We start from the raw sequence: 23,841 nt of genomic DNA, 5'->3' as shown, positions 1-23,841 counted from the left end.
AAATAAAACGGGAAAAGTCTCCAGTTTCCAGCAGCTCGTAAAAAATTTAACGGGGAGGGTTCAAATTAAGCTCTCTCAAGAAGGAATAATAATTAAAAAGCTTTAATTAGGCCCGTGATTGACTCGACGTCAGGAGCGGGAAGCTGAGCGAGACAGACCGAGCCTGGTACTGACACCCAGCGCAACATAACTAATTACACCCTGCTGGAAATCTGGAGGGGCTTTTAACTGCAACACAATCAACTGAGGAAACACAATGTTCAAACTTTTAATTGCTCCGAGACGGATGCGATAAATGAAATAATGATAAAAAAAAATAAATAAAAAAAATGCGATTTCCATTATTTAAACGCGGGGGGAGGAGGTGGGGGGGATTGGATTGGCGAAGTTCAGACCCGACTTTGGGAAACGAAACACGCAGACGTGCTTCAAAGGCTCAGGAAAGAAAACATCGAAGGTATTTAAGGACTAATGAGACGTCTTTTTAACGCGATTTCAACTTGACAACTTTCAGACACCTTCTCCTGAAAATTACACATCAGACGTGATCCATCGGAGGACGGACAGGGGAGAGAGAAGCAGATGCTGAGATGCGACGTATCGAAGAGAAAAGTTTGCGTGCCGGACACGTCAGCTGTCTAAGCGTTTTATTAGAGCGAGATTTTTTTGGTTTCTTTTTTAATCATGTGCCTGATTAATAAGTAAAATATAAACACAAGTTATACGGTGCTGAGAAACATGATGCATCACCAATATTGTCGAATGTTATGTATAAAATTAATATACACAACATTTCATATTAACATTATTTCATATGCAGTCTCCATTTGCTGTTATAATAACCTCCACTCTTCTGGGAAAGATGTTCCACTAGATTTTGTGCTTAAGTGTGTTAGTAAAGTCAAATAGTGATGTCGGTGAGGAGGCCTGGGGTGCAGTCAGTGTAAAAAACAGAGCAGGAGATCTTCCACTCCAACCCATGAAAAGCAGATGTTCATGGAGCAGGCTCTGTGCACAGGGGTATCATCATGCTGGAAGAGGTTTGGATCTCACAGTTGAAGTGAAGGGACAATTTTCATGCTACTGCATCCATAGGCGCCGTACAGAACTGTGCGCCTCCAACTTATGTGGATCTTACGCAAACTTTTATCACAGCGTGCGGAAAAGTCGTCTGTCCCAGTACTTTTGGACATGAAGGGCATGCGTCTAATTCTTTGCTGGTTCTTCTTATTTTTAAATCCAAGCTACGTTTTTGACGTAACTTGCTGAACTCTGGGGCTCGAGAAAGAGAGAGAGAGAGAGAGAGAGAGAGAGAGAGAGAGAGCACACACTCGAGGGAGAAAAAAAAAGAAAGAAAAACACAAAGGAAAAGATATAATAGTGATAGTATATTGTATAACTGAAAATTGTAATAATGCGATGAGTGTGTGAGATACTGAATCAGCTATCGCTATATTGTGACACTACTTTTACCTTTAAAAAAGTATATTTTCCAAACAAAAAAAAAAAAGCAAAATGTTTTGTATTATATATATATATATATATATATATATATATATATATATATATATATATATATATATATATATATATATATATATATATATATATATATATATATTACTACAATACAATTGTATATTATGTATTGTAGCTACATGTATTGCAGCTACAACAGGGTATTTACAGTGCAGCAGAATCGGGTCGGCGTCGTCCTCGACGACACGCACACCCGATACGCCGCTACGAGCCATTAGCGATGCAGCGCGCATTAGCATTGCTGTAAATGTATCCTGTCTGAACCGCTGAAGCACGTCGGGGTCAGACTGGCCGATGGGATGAAAAGGATCCGAATGCAGACTGGTTAATAATTTACATTCCTCTGCTACGGCTGAGGAAAAATACGAGTTACGTTTGAAGCGTTCGTGCACTCGGAGGATCTCGAGACGAACGCGTACCTGCTAGAGGAAAACACGGGCCGCAACACTGGGCTTCCAGACACGAGAGGATGCAAAGCAAAAGCTTCTGATTTAATCAGGTCTCAAGTTTCTCCAGTTACAGAGCTCTGATACCAAACAGGCTGAGACAAGTCTCCACTCAGAGACCAACCTTTCATACGAGTTACAGGAGGAGACCATTTAAAAAAAAAAAGAAAAAAAAATCCTCCTTCGCCAAATGATACATTATATAGGTAGCAATAATTAATATTAAAAAAAAAGCTAACGTTTTTTAATGTATTTGAAATGTATTATTATTTTTAAAATAATTGTTAAATTATCTGCAAATTAAATTGCTTTGTAAAATGTCCTTTTAGTCCCCCCCAAAAAAAATATTTAAAATATTACATTTCGAATGTTAACTATTCAAATTTTTATTTTAAATTTTTATTTTATTGAATTATCGTATTAAATTAATAAAAAATATACAATGTCGTAATCATAATTTAAAAGCTTCTAATGATAATTATTTGAATTTTTTTTTTTTTTACAATTCTTAACACTTTATTTGTAGAAATTATTTAATGACTAAAAATAACTTCTGTTGAAGTTTTTTATCGGAAATACAAAAAGGCAAGCAGCTGATTTGTTAAATATTTTGCATTGATTTATTTTAAAAATTTGACAAATTAAAACTTCAAACTACTTCACAAGAGTAAAGAATTTTGCCTTTTTTTTCCCCTCACAGTTACAATAATCCAACACTGAAACTGCATCTCTGCTGGGGTTTGTGTCAATAACAAACATTTAAATTCCAGTCAGAATGTAGGATTAAAAATAATAAAATAAAATCCCTACAAACTGCTAAATAAATTCCTCACTTTATCAATATTATCTATATAATCGAACCGGTTAAGTTCTTGCAGGATTTTGTTTTCCTGCATTAAAACAGCAGGAACGAGTCACATGACCTCCTGTGTATTAATCAGATGAATTGCTTTTTAATGCCTCAGTGATGCAACGGTGGTGCAGGAACACACACGAGGTTCATCTAAAAAAATAAAAAAATAATGAAAAAAACAAAACACAATCTAATGTGCAAATGAGTCTCGGACCGATTCCACATCTAATCCGAGCTTCTCGCCCACCCGAGGTGTTCCCTCGTCACAGAAATGAGATTTTTTTGTGCGTTTTTTTCGTGTATATTTGGACGTAATGTGATTGCGTTACGTGGTCTAGTTGTGCGCTTGTTAGAAACTTTTCCCGAGCGTTTAATCGCGGCTCGTAGCGGCGTCGAGAGATGTTGGGATTCATTTGCGAGCACATGCAGCCGTGTGAAATCGCACTCGATGAGATTTCGCATGCGTGAAAGGTCAAGGCTTCGTTAACGATTAGATGTTACACGAAGCAAATATGGAAGAAGACAACGGTGGATTTATACGACCCGCGGGCGTGTGCCGTTTTTTTCCATCTTTGCCTTGTATTTAATTGTGGCTCAGAAGATGGCGAGGATCCGGATCGTGCCCGGAGTTACACGTCGTGCCGAGAAACGCGTCCGTGTCATGTAGCGCAGCCTCCTTTCGCAAAAACATGACCCTGATAGCTAATCATTTCAATTTTTCTATCTGCTCACACCGCAAATCCAGGTAATGAACGGGCGGCCTGGGTTCGGCGCGATAACCCGCCTCTCAAAATGAATTTCTGGAGGAGAGAGATAATGCGATCAAAAACGACTCAATCTGCAAACAGGAAAAAAAAAGAAAGAAAAGTCTGCATGTTGACAAAGAGAAAAACTGCGAGCAAGGGTTCGGAGACGATATGAAAGGTGTAAAATGGGGGGTGGACATGAAACGAGGGAGAGAACAATGAAAAGAAATGAAAGAAGTCTTCACGTCTTGCCATTGTCTTAATGAGATTAATTAACAAGTCTTTAGAAAAGGGGTGGGGGAAAAAAAAAGGAAAAAGGAATCTCTCCCACAGGTCACATGACACCGTGCCGGAGCACTGCGTTTCCTTAACAATGAGAAGTGCAGGGCTCAGAGGAATTCAACATCCCTCCCTTCCCCCAACCGCTCGCCACGCTAGTCCTCCCATCACCCCCGCCATTATCATATCAAAGCCCCCGAGTTCACAGCAAAGTCTCCTCTTTCAGGGAGAGGGAGAGAGAGATGGAGAGAGATATAGACCGAGAAACAAAGAACTAATAAAAGAAATATAGAGAGACAAAGAATTGATTTGAGAAAACGAGAAACAGAACAGAAAGAGAGACAATAAGATAGGTGGGAAGACAGAAAGACAGGGAAAGGAATGAGAAAGGCATTGGGGAGGAGGAGAGAGAGAGAGAGAGAGCGAGCAAGAAGGGCAGTTAGAAGGAGAGAAGAAGAAAGGAAAAAAATTGAGATATAGGAGGGGTAAATCTGTGTGAGAGAGAGACAGAAAAATAGATGGACAGAGAGAAAGACTAAAAGAAAGTGAAAGAATGGCCACTTAAAGAAAAAAGGCAGTGGGGAGGAGAGAAGTAGAAAGCAAGATAAAAGAGGAGGATAGAGAGAGAGAGAGAGAGAGAAAGAAAATGGCCGATGAGCAAAATGGAGAAAAATAGAGAGAAAGAAAGTAAGGCATTTGGGAGGAGAGAAGGAGAAAGAAAAAATAGAAAAGAGAGATAAGAAGGGGGGGGATAAATAGATAGATAGATAGCTAGATAGTTAGAGATAGTGAGTGCGAAAGAGAAGAGAGAGAAAGAGAGAGAGAGAGCGAGATAGAGAGAGGCGTCAGGGACGACCCGATCTCAGGCTGCTTTTATCCTGCTGTTCATCACACACAGAAAAAGAGAAGAGAGAAAAAAAAAGAGCGAGAGAGAAAGTGAGAGACTCTGAGACTTGGATGTGTGAACGTGTGAGCTGAGCAGACAGTGCGAGTGTGTGTGAGAGAGACAGAGAGTGAGCGAGTGCGTGTGTGCGAGTGTGTGTGAGTGCGCGTGTGCGCGCGTGAGCTCATTAGTGTGTTAACAGGAAGTGCAGTACAGCAGTGTGTATTTCATTCCTCCGTGTCTGAGACTCTGCTCTGTACAGCAGCATGGACGCTGCACTCGGTCACCTCGGCTTCCCTCAACACTCCAGAGAGCTGCATTAAAGACGCGTGTACGCGCACGTGCGCACGTGAGTGTGTATCCTCTCTCACAGGTCCGCCCTCGGCTGCCGGACTCGATGTGAAAATCAAAGTGAATGACATTAGGTAAATAAGACAGCAGGTTGCCATGGTGACAGGAGGAGAGAGAGAGAGAAGAGAGAGAGAGAGAGAGAGAGAGAGAGAGAGAGAGAGAGAGAGAGGGGAGATGAGAAGAGTAGCAACACCACTATCACCACCACCTCCACCTCCCTTTATCCCTCCATCCCCCCCCGCCCCTCCCCTTCCTCCACTTCGACCCGTTTCTTGCATCCAATTAAGCAGGAAAGTGAAGCTCGGTTTATTCGCAGATCTCCAACCGACTGAAGCCCACTCAACCTTTTTAACGCAGTAATCCGAGACCTTGTCCTCGGCCGAAGGGACTCGCGCCCGGACTCTCGGAGGAGAGCGGAAGGATAAAGGATCCTAATGAACACCGAGCGCTGGCTAATGATGCGCCTGAGTGCCACCGTTTCAACGGCAATATCTTGCGTTAAAAACTAAACTAAACAAAAAACCGAGACGAGGTCGCACGGTGACTCGGACTCATTAGACCACTCGCATTTTTTGGATATGAAAGCTACCTCGGGTTTAGTCTACAAACGCCTCCTTCCCGACAATTACATACGGGGGAAAAAAATAATCTAAAATATGCGGCGTGGCAGAAAAACGTGGCGCTCTACATTGAGATTAAGTGCTCTGAAGCTAGCTGGGCAGGATGATGAATCCCAGAAATCTGATTGGTCGGGAGGTTTCCATAACTACCGCGAAGGGGTCGATATGAAAATGCTCGCCAATACGATACGGTTCCCTTAGCAACAGCTCACCTGTAAGGAGTAATGCTATCAATGCTAATAATAGTAATAGGTCCAGTATATGAAAGACAATTTTACACACACACACACACACACACACACACACACACACACACACAGTATAACTACGATGTATCGAGTATATTTGGCGAGGGAACGGACATTTATAGCTGCTATAACGGCCGACGAGGTCAGGAAGTGACATGTTTTGTGAGCGCTCATCCACGGTGAGCCGCATGAGGATAGAAAGTATTGGAGGGACATCATAGTGGTCACGGTACGGCTCGGCCTGTGCCACTGTGACGCATCGGGGGTGAACAAAAATGGGCACCGTTTGAACGAGATACTATAACCATAAGACCACAGTAGGATTAGTAGCAGGAAAAGTATCGCTCAGAAGTGGACAAAATGGCCGACATTATCCAAGATCAGGCGCTCGACGCTCGGAATGTTCACAGAAAATAACCGCTGTGGGCTGGGACCCACTACGTCACTGATCTTTGAAACGTTTACACCTTCAGACGTTCTTACTGCGCGTGAAGTCTCTTGTAGATACGTCCTATTATCAGAAATGGGACACGCTAGTTACTGCGTTTAGTACCATGTTAGCATCTATTTTTATACCTGTAACATTAAATTCCCGGTGTTACGTGGACACCCCCTCGTATAACACGGCTATAGCGCACTTACGGAACAAACCATTTGGCTGTGTGTTGTTCCGGGGAAAGAATCGACAACGTTCTTAAGCTGAACAAAATGGCCGCCATTTGAACAACATCCAAGTCTACAGTAGGAAGGAGGAATCAATGTTCTCCAAAACCTCAGGGTGAACAAAATGGCTGGCATTTGAACATCTGAACCTCAGTTCTGAATCAAACACCTGAGCGAATGGCGACGGAGGGAAAGCGGACGCACGGGGAGACGCCGCGTCTCCGTTACCACCCTGTTGATTTTCCCATAGTGGCGTGTCCTGGAGTATTTCATTTCTCTGATACGGTGACATTTATTGTATTAATTAGTGTTTTATTAGCACATGGTGATGAGAGGAGCTGTAGCCTGAGCCTCCTTTCTCTCTCTCTCTCACCATCCCTCCTGCTCATCAGCACTTTCTGGTTGCTTCGTCTTAATTATAGAGCTGCAATAAACCGGACGACGTTTCCAAGCACTCAACCACACACACACGCATACACACACACACACACACCTCGACCGATCAGCCACGACACGCAGAGTCGTAATTACGCCGCAGCCCGCTTTGCGAACACCGGAGGTTACCCACAATCCTCTCTCTCTCTGTGTGTGTGTGTGTGTGTGTGTGTGTGTGTGTGTGTGAGAGAAACAACCCAGATCCAAACCTAAACCCTGGGAGAGAGACAGACGATGACCCTGGAAACGTATACGTGGAAACGGCACAAACGCCGTCACAAAGTTAAAAGAGAAATAAATAAAAAAAAATACAAAAAATAAGAGAGAGAGAGAGAGAGAGAGAGAGAGAGAGAGAGGAGGAGAGAATAACGATGAGATGGAGTGAAGTTGAAAGGAGCGAACGACTTACCCGTCTTCTCTTTGATCTCACACAGCACGCTGAAGAGAGCCGGCTTCATTCTGTGGCAGTTCAACGCGTGTTTCCTGCGAAGAGAGAATAAAGGAAAAAGAAGAGAGAAAGAAAGAGAGAGAAAGAGAAAAATAAAGAGAGTCAGTACGACTTTGTTCAAGTGTATAAAAAAGGGAAGCAGGTACAAACCCGGACGTACATTACAGTAAAGTACAGTGTAGAATTTAATAAGTAAATAAAGGCGTATTTGTACAAAAATAGCGCACGTTTCACAAACACACAATAAAAAAAAGGGGGGAGGAAAATTAATCAACACCACACGTGACTAAATGGGACGATGCACAAATGAGTCACAAAAGCACAATGAGTTTTGGTACGTTATTAATATAAATGTGACAAGCCGGAGAGCTTTTTAAAGCGACCTCGCTTGCCTGGAACGGAGATATTGAGGGTGCTGAAGCGGCCCTCCGTTCGCCTCTCCACAGCTAAATGAGTTGTTAAATGAAGCATAGCCCTAATTTGTCTGGAGAGAAAAGCTGTTGAAGTAGAAGAAGCCACCGCAGCAGCAGCAGCAGCCTCTCCTCATCAGGCGCTATGTCCCACCTCCCCTTTAACACCCCGACACCGGACACGCCATCACACAGAAACGCCACGCTTTTCACTCGGACGCTGAAGTGTGGCGTCCCGTCGCCTCACGTCACGTCACGTTGGCCCGATGATTCCTGGACGCCGGAGATCCAATTTTTGAGACCTTCCGGACTTTGTTACAAAAATAAAACATCGGCCGTGAGCGTGTGCACGAGCGTAAACGAGTGAAAATGAAGAGAAATTAAATCCCCCTCTGATGAGACGATACTTAATATAATGGCCAGCGTTATGAGACCGGAAACAGCAAAGAAACTGATCCTCAAACTAGAGAAGAAACCGAACAAAGCAGATGGTACCACCCTGACGCTGACTGAACACAACCGCACACCTTGAAGTGTTCTATTCCTCTTACGCCACAGCGGCGTTAACAAATAACCAAAAAAAATAAATAAATAAACCACAAGCTAAAGAATCTGTTTCTATATTTCATTCAGTTAAAGTTGATTCGATTTAGGGGTCCAAGCACCAAAGATCAAATCAGAATCGATTTAGTGCTGAACATTTTTCAGAAAACTAAATATAAATCCATCCTGGTCTACGTGAAAGAAGGCCGTGTCCTGAACATAGCCAACACTGGAGACTCCTTCCATAAACGCTACACTGCTATTAATCTCCTTGTAGAAAACCTGAGCAAGTCTGTTTGAAGTAGCAGTTACCATAGAAACAGGCACATATTACATAGTGAAGGAAATGAATCGACACCATCCGACCAATCGGAATCGAGACGCTACAGGTCATCATACCACCCTGAAATACACTATACATACGAACAAAAGTGCGTGGACACTGAACCATGAGATTTTTTTTAACATCCTATTCCACATCCAGTTCCCATTCGCCATAACAACAACCTCCATTCCTCTGGGAAGATGTTCCACTAGTTTTTTTAAGAAGTTTCACAAGGGTGTTAGTAAAGTCAGGTACTGATGTAAATGAGGTGTGGAGGCCTGGAGGAGATCTTCCACTCGAATGCATGTACAATCTTTATGGTGGTGCTGGGATTTGAACTCGCAACCTTCCAATCAGAATAATTGTTGACATTCTCAGCATTTAGCAGACGCCCAGAACCAGAGCGGCGTACAAAAGCGCTCAGAGTCTCGATCGATAAATAAATCAACACTGGTTTGCTTAATTACCAACTTAAGATGCCACCAGGGGAAAAATGCTAAACAGGTTCGGGTCTGTGTGAAGGGCCGTGTAATTCTACAGCATTCACAAAGATCCTGTGCCTCAATCTGTGGTAACAGTTTGCGGACGAACTGGGAAATCCGGGTGTCCCAATACTTTTGACAGGTGGGTGGTGGGCTAGAAACCCTGGTGCTGTGAAGGACGTCCTGACTCTTACAGCAGTCTCGCATCTGCTTCCTTTAACCAGACTGCGAAAAGGAACGCACCGGATTCTCACTCAGAACAAAAAGCCTGGAGTAATTCTTCCTGTTTAAAAAAAATAATATCAATATAAAAGAAAAAAGAAGAAGAAGTGCTCCACATCGAGTGGAAATACATCACGCAGACTGCGTTCTGGAAATAACCGGGCCTGAGGGCTGAAGCATGCGTATAACCTAATAACCTTTGACACCTCGTACTTAGATTAGCCCGCCGGTGCGCCGCGCGCTGCCAGAAATAACCCACGCTAATTAGCGCTCTCATTTGAGCGCGGCACATCCGCCGCTGAGAAGAAGTAGGTGATACATTCAGGGTTTAATACAGCAACAGGATGAAACACGGATGGGATGAAGACGAGAGAAAAAAAAAAAAAAAAAGACAGACGCACTGAAGTCTGTAGGCATTAAGGAGAAAATGATTCAAGTGGCTTTTTTTTGCAGGATAGAAACACCAGAGATGAGATGTGACTTGTGTGGAGGAGAAAAAAAAAACCCGATAGTGGAAAATAAAAATGGTTAAGGGCTAATACTGACGTTAATCTGAATCCATTCCTACAGAAAAAATGATTATAGGAAGTTAAAACACTGCGGAGAGCAGAAACCTATAGAATAAATGTACAAGACGACTCCTATATGAATTAAATAGATATGTTTATATATATATGCATATTTATACACACACATTTATAAATCCAGGACTAAGTCCAGGCGTGTCCTGGTTTTCTTTCCCCGAGTGAGAGGGAGGTATGATGGGGAGGAGGAAGAAGAGAAGGAGGGGAGGAAGGGGAGGTGCAGGGCAGGGGCGAGTTTCGAGTTTTTTTTTTTCTTCATCATGCAGTCCTGTACTGACCTGTGTTGGAAGTCGAGCGGCAGGGTGCATTCTCCCCCTGCTGCGCTCCCCCCGGCTCCCCCTGCATGTGTGGGGTCGCCTCGTCCCTCCTCTGGCCAGCATCTGGACACACGGCACAGGGGGAAAGGTTGAGGGCGGCCGGCCGAGAGCGTCAGCACTGGTATCGCCTCCTACCGTCCCGGTTACATCCAGACTCAAAACCAACTCGTGAAACGAAATCATGGCGGACCAGATCTCCGCGCATCGTTATATATGCATTCGTACACGTTTTCTACGTGGCGGACTCGTGATATCAAATAACCCCTCGAGACATGGTGTCACGGTTTAGGAAACGCTCTGAAATCATCCAAAACGGCGAAATCCGGAAGTGAGCGAATCACGGGTCGCAATTTGGGTTACCGTAGAGACGCGAGGAACGAACGAGCCGGAGGATGGATTCGTAGAGTCCAACCTCACGTTTGTGAACGCTCTTATTTAGGGGTCGAACTCAGCAACATAGCCATCCACTGCTTCAGCGTCAGCGCTTCGGACCCTACAGGGAGTTTACATGCAGTATACCCACGTACACTGGTGTTTCTTTAAATCCACGTCAACATTCGCACGTTTTTTGGAGGATACATCTGAATAGAAAGCGCATTTAAACTACAAATCTAATCGTATCTCTGTGTTCTTGAGTGATTTGGGAAAAAAAGTTTTGCGGGTTTTCTTTTAGTCCTGTGGTCCGATTACAAAAAATTAAAAAATTTAAACCTGCACAAGAAACAGAAGCATGGACACCATTTTGACGAGACACAATAATGCAAATAAATAAATAAAATCTCGGGTGGATTGTACTGAGAATTAAACGTAGTGAAATGTAAAGAGGGGAACATTTTTATATACGTGTATTTAATGTTTTCTTGCATTTCTCCTTTAAATTAATACAATAAAACACTAATCAACATGGCCATGGACAAAAATTTATATTTATGCAAATTTATGTTAATTATTAAAAACATCAGACTCAACATAGAGCAAGAAGGCAAAATATTCTTGTAAAATTTTTAAATGACGTAAATCATTAGGACACCAGACTGCAACTTTGCTATGTTTCCACACGGACGGTGAATGAGGTGACGCCGGAGAAACTGCACCTCGTCTTACTTCCATACGGATTACTGAATCGGAGAATATTTGAGTACTTTGAGCTTTGTATTAATATTTATGTCGTCTGTGAGGCAAATATTCACCGAGATTCAGGTTATTTTATTTGTGTCTGTGAAGGGCGATGACAGGCATCAGAGAGCGCCCCCTGTCTGTTTTGTTTATTTCGCAAAAGCACAGCGTTTTGTTATTATGAGTGCGTACAAATAAAAGTAGACCCTTTACAGATTTGAAATGATGTATTGCTCGTATCTGTATGATAAAAAAACAAAAACAAAAGTAATTTAAGTTCGTTTCTGTGTTATGGAAAAAAAAAAAACAAAACGCGCTGCTGCGTTTGTGGACCCCCAGAGGGTTCATTGCCCACATCATGGAGGATTTCTGAATAAAAAGTTTTTTCTGGTGGAGTTAATAAATGGGTATAAACGGGTGAACGTTCAGGTTTCGGCTCCTTTATAACGCATTAATCGCGAGTTAATAAACCGAGTGCGGTTCAAGTTCGTTTGCGTTAACGTGTTTATTTTTTACAGCTTTGATGTATATCTAAAATTCTAAAGCGGATTTCATTCCGGATTGTTTGTTCACAGCTCAGTTGCTGCAGTTGCACGAGACGAAACATCATGTTCGTCGTCTTTATAAGAAGAAAAAAAAAAGAAAGAAAGGAAACTGAGGAAAAAAGGGCAGAGCTGGTGCACAACTTGCTTAATCCCCCCGGCTTATATCAACATCGGGACATTCCAAGTGAGTTACGTCTCGTGTAAACCCGAGCCAGTTTCTTTCTGCTTCACTCATAAAATCCCCAGTAAACACACTGACCCGCTGCCTAGCAGCTCGGATATTTTCGCTAACAATCCTGAATCGCGCATGCTAATCGGAACTGCTCCTCTTTGTCTGAGGAAAATGTGAAATCCTGAGTAAGTCCAGCTTTTTGAGCTGAAACAATTAGTGATGGAAAAGATTTGAACACAGAATTAGTTACATGAGCAAAAGTTTGTGGTCAACTGACCATAAGACTGGTATGTTGGAATAACCTCCACTCTTCTGGGAAGATGTTCCACTAGAAATAGATCCGATTAGCCATAAGTGTGTTAGTAAAGTCAGGACGATGTGCAGCGTTAATTCATGCATGTTCAATAGGGTTGAGGGTCAGAGCTCTATAGCAGGAGATCTTCCACTCCAGCCCAAGTAAACCAGATCTCCACGATGGTCAGTTTGTGCACAGGATTGTGCATCGTCATGCTGGAACAGGTTTAGGTCTCTTCTAGTGAAGGAGATTTCATGCCACCACAAACAAAGACGTCCAATGCAATTGTGCACCTTAAACTTTGTGATAACTGTTTGGTGAAGAACCGCAAATGTTTGAGAAAGGCAGGGTCTTTCTTCGTTTGGTCCTAAGGAGTGTTAAAAACATCACAAGACATCTCTTTGCTCATGATGATTTTATTGCCTTCGTCTTCTGAGGACGATTTGACACTTTTTTTGACGTGGCGTATGAACCCTGAGAACCTTTAATAAAACTTCCAAGTTTGAAGATAAACAAGCTTCTGTTCCCGTCTTCGGAAGCATGAAAATTTCCCTTTGCTTGAACTAGGAGACCCAAACCTGATCCAGCATGACAATTCCCCTGTGCACAAAGCTCCAGCTTCATGAAGATCTGCCCTACAAGGGTTGAAGTGGAAGATCTCCTGCAACAGATCTCCAATGCTACTGAACATCTCTGAGATGCACATGAACACAGACTGCACCTCATGCCTTCTTATAAATTATATATTCCTTATAAACAAGACCCCCAGAACGGGGAACACAGAAGGAAACTGGAGGAACGGAGAGAAAACGGCGACGGAAGAGGAGAAGATTCGGGCCGAAGTACATAAAGGAAAGTTTCAAAAGTTTGGGATCATTTCATAAAACAAAGAAACACCGTCCAGTGCGTTTACCCTTTTTTTTCCAAGTCGTTTGAAATATTGATATTTTTATTTATATGATTATATTTGCAGTTTTGTTGTAATATTCATTGCAATTAATAGGTTTAGTTTTCACAGATTTAAATTTCAGCAAAAAAAAGGAAATAAATGACGATTATAAGAGACCCCTCTGATTTTCTCCTTCACATTCAGTATCGCTCCTTTAATAAAGAAAAAGTGCTTCTTATCGGATTACTCCATTAATCGACGGACTAATAGGAAGAATACTCGATTACTAAAATAATCGATCGCTGCAGCGGTAATTGAGATCTAGTATTTTAGGAGGAAAAAACCTCCATGAGAAAACACACGTTTATATTCAACATGGCTCTTCTATGTTTAGATTCTGGGGCTTAAATATCGATTGCTGGTGCATTCGGTCACGTTCAACAGTGAGAATGATCTCAACCTCGAGGTTTCCACAGAAATGAATTTACCGCCATGAGTTTCCCAGTAACGGTTATGAAAAACGATTTTTAGACCAAGTCCCAGAATGCACAGGCTTCGGGGGGGCGTATCATCATGGAGAAGACGACGGTTTAGGAGCTGATCTGTCTGATCCGATAGAACAGATAAAAGCTGGAAAAGGTTACGGCGCCGCCGCATCGTCCTCTTTACGCGCAGACACACGTCCGTTTCAATCTGGCTGAAAGGCATTGTGGGTGATCACAGACAAGGTTGACTTTTAAACTAGCTCGCCATCCAACTGCCCGTTATGAAACATTGACACGTGACTCGTCCTCAAAAGACAACTTTCAATTACAATTCAAGCGCATGACCAAGACACAGCGGCCCATAAAGCCGTGCAACACCTCGCTCCAAACCAGAATTACAAACGACGGACGAACTGTGATGAGATACGAACGACACATCAGATGAAAGTGTTCATGACATACGAGCGCGAATGAAGACTTGTTAGGACGACGTCTGGGACGGGGTAAAAGATCCTATTTTAAAACGCTATGCGACGCGACGCCATGCCCGCGGCGGAGCGCTCCGAGTGCGGGCCGATACCCGATACTAATCCGATACAGACGTCCTCTTAGTAACCGAGTCCATGCCAGAGAGTTATGCAAAACATTACAGGCGTGATGCGACTCGCTTAGAGACAACGCGTCCTTTGTTCGTCTGGATGTAGCGTTCACGTTGGCTGTGAACGCAAAAATATGTTGTACCGGAGCCTGGAGTGAAGGGTGAACAGAAAACTAATTCACATGCCTTCCATTCTGTAAATGCTTAAAGAAGAATTAACTCCTGTTACACCTGAAAATCAAGTACCTCCACCTGGAGAACTTGTGAAACTTTCACAGCTAGCTGAGAGCAAGGATAGGCGATTGAGGGGGGTCCTGCATTTGTCCTGCATTATAAAGAATATCGTGATATCGTATATCGCAATATCGATATTGAATGGTGGTATCAGCCAAGCCTTTAATTCACTTCTGGATCTATTACATGTCGAGGACGGATGAAATCTCCATGTTGTAGAAGACTTGTCCAACACGTGTATGAAACCATATATAAATCTACTACGTATGCTCTGACTGGTACAGTGTAGTCACCGATAACGCCGCCATGATGATATAAACAGGAAGCGGCTTTGCAATTTTTTAATCTCTTAACTCGCGATTCGAGCGTCGGAGGCAACACGCACGTCCGTTTTACCGTGCTCCGGCCTCCCTCCATCTCATTAATAGAAACTCGATTTTGCGACCAGCTGCTCTCGTGCACACATTATAGGAGAATTGATTGCACGCCGCACACAATGAAAAGGATGAACACCAGGGAAGGGGGGGGAACGACGTGGAGGAAGAGGGGGTGGGGTGGGGACGGGGGTCGAAAAAAAAGAAGCGAATTAATTAGGAGAACCAGGTGGTCAAACGGTTTGTTGAAGAGGAAGGGTGGGGGCTCGTGAGCTAATGACGCATAGCAGAGCAGCCGTGATCCTTCAATGAATAATAAAAAAAATAAAAAACGCATCGACAGGGGAAAAGAAAAAAGCTCGAGGCAACGTCCACGTATGTACTAAAGAGAGTGTCAAATTAAAGGTGATCCAAAAATTTTGTACTACTGAGTGAAATCATGAGCCGTGCCCTGGACGCTATTCTTTTCCACTACAACGAATTCCGGTCAAACATGATTCCGATATGGCAGAATCTCAAAGACTGTAGGTGAGTGTAATGTTGATATTGGACTGCGTCTGAATATTGTTTTTTGTCCCTTAAATCAAAAGTACACAAAGGCACGTTTGAACCCAAAAAAAGAAAAAGCCTGAGGTGCCAAAACTTTTACAACACATGACTACATAAAAGTCATTTGGAAACGTTTCAATATCTCACAATGTCGCAGCAAAAATACATTTTTAGGGGTTGTGGAGGTTGGGGTTGCCAAAATTTTTAAAACTAACACAAATACAGAATCTGATTCAGCGTCAGGTCTCAATCTGCTCATCCAATGTGTTTATGGTAGTATTCATACAGTGGAGCTGAGAGACCAAAAACCTTCATTGTTACTTACTAGCATCACTAATTCAACATAACTGCATTATAGATGTAAAAATTAAACTCATTGCAGATAAACATCACTCTGAATGACTGACTTGCTCCAAGAGAGTGCTACATATGATAGGAGAAAGGGTGCCAAAACTTTCACACCTTCAACCCTTTAGATCGTTAGCCATTAAGATTCAGTAATTGGCCACAAAGCCTCCGAAGGTCCCGTCCCGGCTGCATTTACCGATATGATGTGCTGTTATAGAGAAATGATCAAAAATAAATTAAAAAAATCTGAATAATTCTTTTAAAAATAATAATAAAACAATGTGGTGTGATTAAACCGATTTCCTGCCTTCATCCAGAAGTATAACCATTTAATGTCTTGAACCACAGCAACTCGACATCGCTTGTGATTTCACACCAGTTTTTTTTCTCCATTTCTAGCTACATTTAAGGTTTTGAAATGCCCGTTATCGCTTGCGTTTTAGCAGCTATCCCTCAACAAACCTTATTTTTCTCTCAAGTGGCTGTGATGAAGGAAAACCTGCTGCCAGTCACAAGACGACGACACTGGAGACTCCTTCCAGAAGAAAAACCAACAACGCGCCAATTTATTCTCTTTTTTTGTTTTATTATTCCTCACCTATGGTAACGATAGCATTACATAACACTACTAAGAAAACTACATTTCTTCTTGGTTGCTATGGAAATGATACTGTATCCCAAGGTGCGATTTCCCCCGTACGCGAATCCGCTGCGGTGTAAAAACAATAGGATGAAACCCGGCGCCCTGACGTTCAGAAATCTCGCTCTCGGCGTGACGGCAACGACTTAATTAAGACCGGGTGATTATCCATGCTAACGAGGGAGCAGATTAATCACGTCGTACATCTGCACGCGAACGCTTTGCAGGACGCCTCGGCGCGACCCGTACGTGTGCGAGCGGCGCGGCGTACGCTTACCCGAGCGGTGAGACCTCGAGGAAGGAGAGCGGAGTGAAACGGGAGGTTAAGTAACGGTCATTACGGCAGATTAAATCCGTGTAGCGTGACTGAAGCCCCGGCTCGGCGCCGTTTCTCGGCCCGCTGGGAAAACTTGTGCCGAGCCGAAGTGCTCCATTAAAACTCCTCTGCATGTGACTAATGCGCAACAGATGGATGTTCGCTGTGCAACAACGCCGGATGCTCCTGCGAAGCGAACCCTCTTGGTGGCATCGATGGTGTTACTTCATAAAGCCTCATAACAAGTGTAATAAAAAGGCACACAGTGCTAGAATACAGGGTTCAATTCTACATGGGGAAGGGTTCAATTCCACTGGGGAAGTGGGAGCTCAGTGGTTAAGATTACGAATTCAAATCCCAGCACCATCAAACTGCCTCTGTTGGGCTTCGAGCAAAACCTACAACTGCTCAGTGTATAAATGAGATAATGGTAAGTCACTCTGGAGGAGGGTGTTGAACGTTAATGTTTCGGATTTCAACCTGTAAATCAGACTCCTGTATCATAACTGGATAAAAATAAAGCTACTGAATGTAGGGCTGCAACAACTAACAGGATAAAAGCGATAATGAAATTGCGCCGTCAACGAATGCTAGTCGTCAAGTTACGGGTTCGCGTGACGGTAAGAGAACGCAGCCGCTTGTGAAATGCCGAAGAGTACGGGGTCAACCGGCAGCAGGAAAACGTGCGCGTCCGAAGACTCATGAAGCATGGAAGCATTTTATATTAAACGTAACAAAGAAAACTGGCACCTGGAAGTACCACAAAGTGGAGCTTGTGTGGGATGGAAGTACCACAGTGATTCACGAGCATGAAAACTGTAAAACTGTAGAATCCTCATCACGTAGAAATAGCGTAGTTTAATGAAGTGCTATTGTGTAAACTGTTTGTAACTTCAGGAAAGTCGCAACGGATCTGTTCTGCCGTGACTCGCGAGCATCGGGTTGCTCGATCAGCTCGCTCGCCACATCGTGATGGATTCAATTCAACCGGTGCGAATAACAGCAGCAGTAAACGATTACTGTTGTGGTTTACAGCGATTTTGTTTGTTTTTAAAATCAAGCCTGTTAGTTTGCTGCGTTTCTCTTTCATTCTCTTTTCACAGCGTATCTACTAAAACAGTAACTTCTGCTTTCAAATACGATTTACTGCGGCTTTACTACCTTCAAATGGTTGTTTACAATGTTTGTATATTTGATTTAATGCTTATACTTTATACTAAATTAAAATTATATATTCTAGATGCTTACACCTTTACAACCGAACAAAATGTCTGTCAAAACAAATGTACTATATTTTAAGATTGACTATTTAAAGCATGGGCGTCAACATGTCCTCTGCAATCATCATTAGAAACAATACAAATGTTGATTTACACAAATTGCTAATAATTAACGTTTTGTTTTTTATACTTTAATCCAATTAATTGGAAAAAATAATCAGACTAATTGATTATCAAAATCGTTAGTCGCAGCACTAATTGAGTGACTCAAACCCTCAGTCAGGACTGAGAAAATAGAACATCTGCAATACTGAGAAATTACTAAACAGATTTTTTTTAAATAATGCTTTAATTTTAATTAAAAATTGTGTTTAATGGAATCACTTATACTTTACCATTTAAACTATAAATATATAAATTATTTATAAAGTGTTCCCAGATATTGTTAATAATAATGAATTGGAGTTAATTAATAAAATGCAGGGTTTAAAAAAAAGAAGGCATTGTAAATATATTTTAAAATACACAAAAAATAAATATATAATCTCTTATTTAAGATTAAAATATATATTTTTTTTTTATCAAAATATTCTACAAATTATTACTAATACAATTTAATATATAAATTCATTCATTTAAATGAACATGAATAAAAAATTTGATTCCATTAAATAATGATAAAAAATTCTAAAATAAATCTTCTCTAAAAGATTTGTGTTAATCCACCTATTTATTAGAACAAACTTAACAGTTCGATGGCTTCGGTTTTTGAATGTTTATCCCCACCCCTTTAACTCCTCCCACTCCAAAACCCCTCCCCTTTAAGGCAGATGAAGTTCCGCCTCCAGGGACTACACAAGCCAGTAGAATAGAGCGACTGACAGGAGGTGCATTAACAAGTTTTTTTTTGGGTTAGGTTTTTCAGGTTTCTCTGAATTTATACGATAAAAAGTTCTTCGTATTAATTATTTGTATTAAAAAAGGGGAAAAAGCGAATTGCCTCTGAATAAAACAAAGCAAAAGGAATCGTTTGAATGCACATAACAGACGACATTATGTTCAGGAAAAATATTTTTAAATATCATAATGTAATATTGTGGTTAAATCATTATACTTTCCCAACACACACACACACACACACACACACACACACACACACACACACACACACACACTCAATTCACTGATGTGCCCAAAAAAAAAAAAAACCCTGCAACACGTAAACACGGCTCTCGAGACTTTTCTTCTTTCCCTTTCAGTGTTCAGATTTCTGGATAATTACACGAGGTCATTAACGGCATCGTTTAAACAGAAAGGATGAAATGTGAGACGCATTAGAGAGTCAGCGCTGATGTGGAAAAGGAGGCCCAAATTTGTATTCTCTCTTTTTTTTTTTTTTTTTTAACCTGCAACCTCACAAACACACACGTTAATGATTCAGTTCCGGGTACATTTGTGTCCTTCACATCGTCACATGGTGGAATTTCCATTCCAAACTTTATTCCCCCATCAAGAACGAAAGACCATCTGATCTCTGACTTCGCATTTAACACACACACACACACACACACACACACACACACACACACACGAATCGGGGGAGTGTGTGTGTGAAAGCGATTCAGTTAGTCTCCTACAGAACCCGTGCAGAACTGTACAAAAAAAGGGTGCAGGAACCATTCCAACGCGAGATCCTCCTGCCTTCCCTTCCTCCAGACTGAAGTCTCTCGCGGGATCGGTAAAGTATTAATCACTGAGCCTCGCTCGCTCATAAAACCCGAAGATCACGAGCACCTCGGGTCCGAGGCTGCCGGAAAGAGAACGGTTCTCCGGAGGCTTCTTCAGTTCGGTCCTCGAGGGAAACATTAAAGCACACTTACACAGAAAAAAGGAGAGAGAGAAAAAAAAAAAGGAAAAGAAAAGAAGCCATTCTTCGTCGGCGAGTTGGAACTGTCACACCTTTAGTACCTTCATCATCTTTTAGTGAAGGGGGAAAAAAGGGGCTTAAAAACTAATTACGTGGCTTTAATCCGGTTTGAGACGTGCTCCACGGAGCCACACGTCCGGCTGAAAGACGTTTATTATATAATAAGTCAGAAAGAAAAGGAGCACTTTTGTATCCTTGTTGAGTTTTTTTTTTTTACCTTCCCGGGAGAGGATTTATTGCTTTCTAAGATATTACCTTTAACCGTCAATGTCGGAGAACCTAACAGGACACGTTTATAGAAATAAATAAATAAAATGAAAGCTGGAGATCGGCTTGGCAGGTCGGATAAAAATATATAGATTAAAAAATGAAGGGGGTTCCTGGAAAGCACAAACCTGGATGTTTTTTCTCTCCTACTTTGGTGACCGATTACTTATTTAAATCACGTGTGAGAGTGAGAAACTGGTTTACTCACTGCAGGTGTGAACAGGAAAAATTGAGACCACAACAGATACTTGGATACGAGAGATTTCTTTAGAACCCGAATCGATACAAAGTTCATTATAGGGTTTGATCTTAAGCTCGGGTTTGAACGCGAGCTCACTTTTTGATCGACTTGGGTGTTGGGTTCATCTGGAAACTTCAAGTTCTACACTTTTTAGAGAGTACAGATGAACCAAGAGATGAGATCTTCTGCCATTCCTTGGAAAATTTTTGGATCTGGAGTTAACAGGCTTCTAATAACGTGTTATTTTCTATTGGTGGTGGTGGTGTTGGTGGTATGGGGGTTGGAGATTCCTTTGGGAAAACAATGCAGAAGAAAGTCAGCACTACTAACTTTTCTTTACAAGCGAACTGATTCATGGTTTTCCCCATTCAGTGCAACCAGATCATAGTTTTTTTTAGTCTTTTGCAGTTTTCTTTCTGCTTCCTGCACAAACCAGAGAACATTCCACGTTTCACGTAAAGAACAAACAGGAAAAAGGTGTGTATAAATACCTGGCTTGGGCCTCATCCAGGCTTTCATCAGTGATGGCCATGATCTGCTGCAGGATGTCTCCGATGTCCTGCTGCTTCCGGACCGGATCCGGGTCGTTCGGGTCACCCTGGCCCAGTCCTGCAAGCCCGGTTAGTCCCGACAGCATGCGGGTCTGATGATCATCCATGCTTTCGGATTTTTTTTTTTTTAAAGAAAGGCTCCAAAAAATTTTGGGGAAAAAATTGATCAATGGGATTTACTGATACAGCTGGAGTTCAGGTGCCCGGAAAAGAAAAAAAAAAAAACACCCGATTGCACCTTTAATGCTTTTTAAAACTCTCTGAAAGCCAAGTTTTACTTGCATACAATCAGAAATATTTCCAAACCAAAAAAAAGGTGAAGAGAAAGAAGAAACCAACAATCCCAACAACAGCAAAGCCCTAAACTAAAACAAAAGGTACTAATGAACACTGATTGACCCTAATGAGTTCTCCTGTTAGGGAACACGGCATCGTTCGGGGTTTTTTTTTTTTCACCCCCTTTCCCTTTTCTTCAAATTGTTATTAATTAATCCGATTATAACGCGACAACTTTAGAAGTCGAACATTTAGTTTGGATTTTTTTTTTAAACAAACAAGGGGGGGAGGAAAAGAAAAAAATGCAGTGTTTGGAGGAAAACAGGGGGGAGATGAATCAAGCTGCGTTCACTTTCTCCAACGCAAAACGGTTATGGAGCGTTTCCAATTGTCTATAATAGTAAGAAAAAAACGGGAAAAATACGCAGCACAAAAACACAACGAAGAAAAATAGGAATAAAAAAATGAACCCGACTCCTGCACAAAGCTTTCTTTCTACCTCTATGAGGTTTTTCTTTTTTTTCTTTCTTTTTTTTTTATAGCAACAAAGCTAACTAGCGAACTAGCATTACAGCCAAACTAGCCAGCAACACAACAAAAATCATGCAGTCTCGCCGAAACGGAGCTAAAAGCTAGCCGGTGGTTTGTAAACGAAACATTGGAGGAATTAAAAAATATATATGTTTCAAAAAAAAAAAAAGAAAAGAAAATTCAAAACGCACGGCAAAACGCGCAAAATCTGCCGAGCTCCATCCAAGCGAAGTGGCCAGTCGGTTGCTTTGCCCCGAAAAAGCCTTTCTCGCTCTGCTCCACTCGCTCAGCCCTTTCACTGGGGCTGCCAGGGTTGCCAGATTCTCTCCAAAAACCCTCGATTGTTACAAATAAAATATTTAAAAAAGCATTTAAATAGAAAACCAAGAATAAATTACAAGTTTTCGGGGAATCTTTATACAATGTTAGTGAGGAGCTCAAATTATTATTTTTTTAAGCCCCGGAAATCTTTTGAGAGACAATTCCAAGAATGATGATTATAAGAAGATCTGGCAACACAACGTATTGGGTACGTCACGCAGGAGGCTGGAGTATGGGCTGGAGCCTCTAGGGGCAGAGTGGTCACTCTCATTCACACACACACACACACACACACACACACGCAGAGTGATTAATCAAAAAACAAAATTAACATGGCACTCCTGACAAATCAAGAAGGAATCAGAAATCATCTGAGATCAGCTGCGTCGCTTCGCATCATTCATTTTTTATTCTCTCTTCATGCCACGTGGAAAAAACAACAATAAAAAAAAACCTTCACTTTGGGTGATGTTCAGGGGAAAACAGCTGAGGGGCCAAAAGAAAGAAGGACAAGATCAGTGAAAATCTTGCTTAGGAAGAACAGGGGTCATAGAGCAGGGTCCGCCGTTATACAGCGCCCCCAAAGTGCACAGGGTTAAGGGCCTCACTCAAGGGCCCGACCCTTGCATTGTGGCGATACCAGTGCTAGAACCCTCCCAGTGGCTTTCTGATCAATAATGAACAAAAAATCCTGCAGGTTTTGGGTTAAAAAGAATGAAAAACTGATATTTTTTTTCGAGTCTGCAAGTGTATTAAATGTAACCAACAAACATTTGAGAAAAAAGAAGCACCAAAATTGATTTAATTTATTGGGCATATTTACTTCAACAGAACTTAGTGTCTGCAAATCAATCAAAACCAAATAAAAAAGAGAACCGAATATATGCAAAGATATTTCTTCGCATATACCAGCAATGTTATGAATGCGGGGTCCACCATGAAACAATGCCCATCAAGCACAGAGTGTTAAGGGGCCTTGCTCAAGGGCCCAAAAGTGGCAACTAGGAGATGCTGGGGCTTGAACTCCCAAATCCTCCAATCAGTAACCCAGAGCCTTAACCACTGAGCTACTACTATAATTTCCTTCTATATTACTAATCACCATTAATGAGCTCATAAAAGCTAAAGAATTACTAAAAAAAAAATTATTCAAGGATGATTCACAACTGAAGGAGTGAACCTGAGAAGGAAAGGAAGGAGGTGTTCGAGTAACAGTGAGGAGGAGAAAGAATATGATTTATTCATCCTGTATGTGCACCTGAGAAAAGCGTCATAGACCCGAATCATTTTATTCCTTTGTATTTACCTTGAAAATGACAAAGAGAAGAAGAAGAGCAGAAGGAAAAACTATTGGGGCTGAAATCATTATTATTTTTTATCCTCTACAGTTTCAGTGTGGGAATAAATGTAAAGCAAGAAAAGAAAATGCGTCTCACAAAAATGGGTAAATATAAAAAAAAAAAAATTATGAAATTAATACAACAAAACTTGATATTAAATAGACCTGGGGTTAGTTTAAAAATTTTTTTTTCTTTTCCAAAACCAGTTTACA

General features: G+C 41.7%; 1 protein-coding gene across 4 annotated transcripts in view; it reads right to left on the bottom strand.

The window, feature by feature from the left end:
• The window catches only part of pbx4 (pre-B-cell leukemia transcription factor 4), a 60,305-nt gene extending 38,063 nt beyond the window's left edge, over positions 1-22,242 (bottom strand). For 3 of the 4 annotated variants that reach the window (XR_006923719.1, XR_006923718.1, XM_046834248.1), the window contains exons 1-3: positions 21,102-22,242; positions 10,356-10,457; positions 7,473-7,546 (exon numbers count right to left, since the gene is read on the bottom strand). Coding sequence is in view for 2 of the 4 variants with exons in the window: in XM_046834248.1 (XP_046690204.1) it covers positions 7,473-7,546; positions 10,356-10,457; positions 21,102-21,268 (343 nt within the window). In the remaining 2 variants the exon portion in view is untranslated. The remainder of the gene's footprint in view (positions 1-7,472; positions 7,547-10,355; positions 10,458-21,101) is intronic. The other variant, XM_046834249.1, reaches the window with a different exon arrangement.
• Between the last annotated feature and the right edge of the window lie 1,599 nt (positions 22,243-23,841).

This window comes from Silurus meridionalis, chromosome 22, assembly GCF_014805685.1.
Source record: "Silurus meridionalis isolate SWU-2019-XX chromosome 22, ASM1480568v1, whole genome shotgun sequence".
Lineage (NCBI taxonomy): Eukaryota > Metazoa > Chordata > Actinopteri > Siluriformes > Siluridae > Silurus > Silurus meridionalis.
The sequence above is the reverse complement of the archived record's forward strand: the minus strand, read 5'-3'. Positions and strand labels throughout refer to the sequence as shown.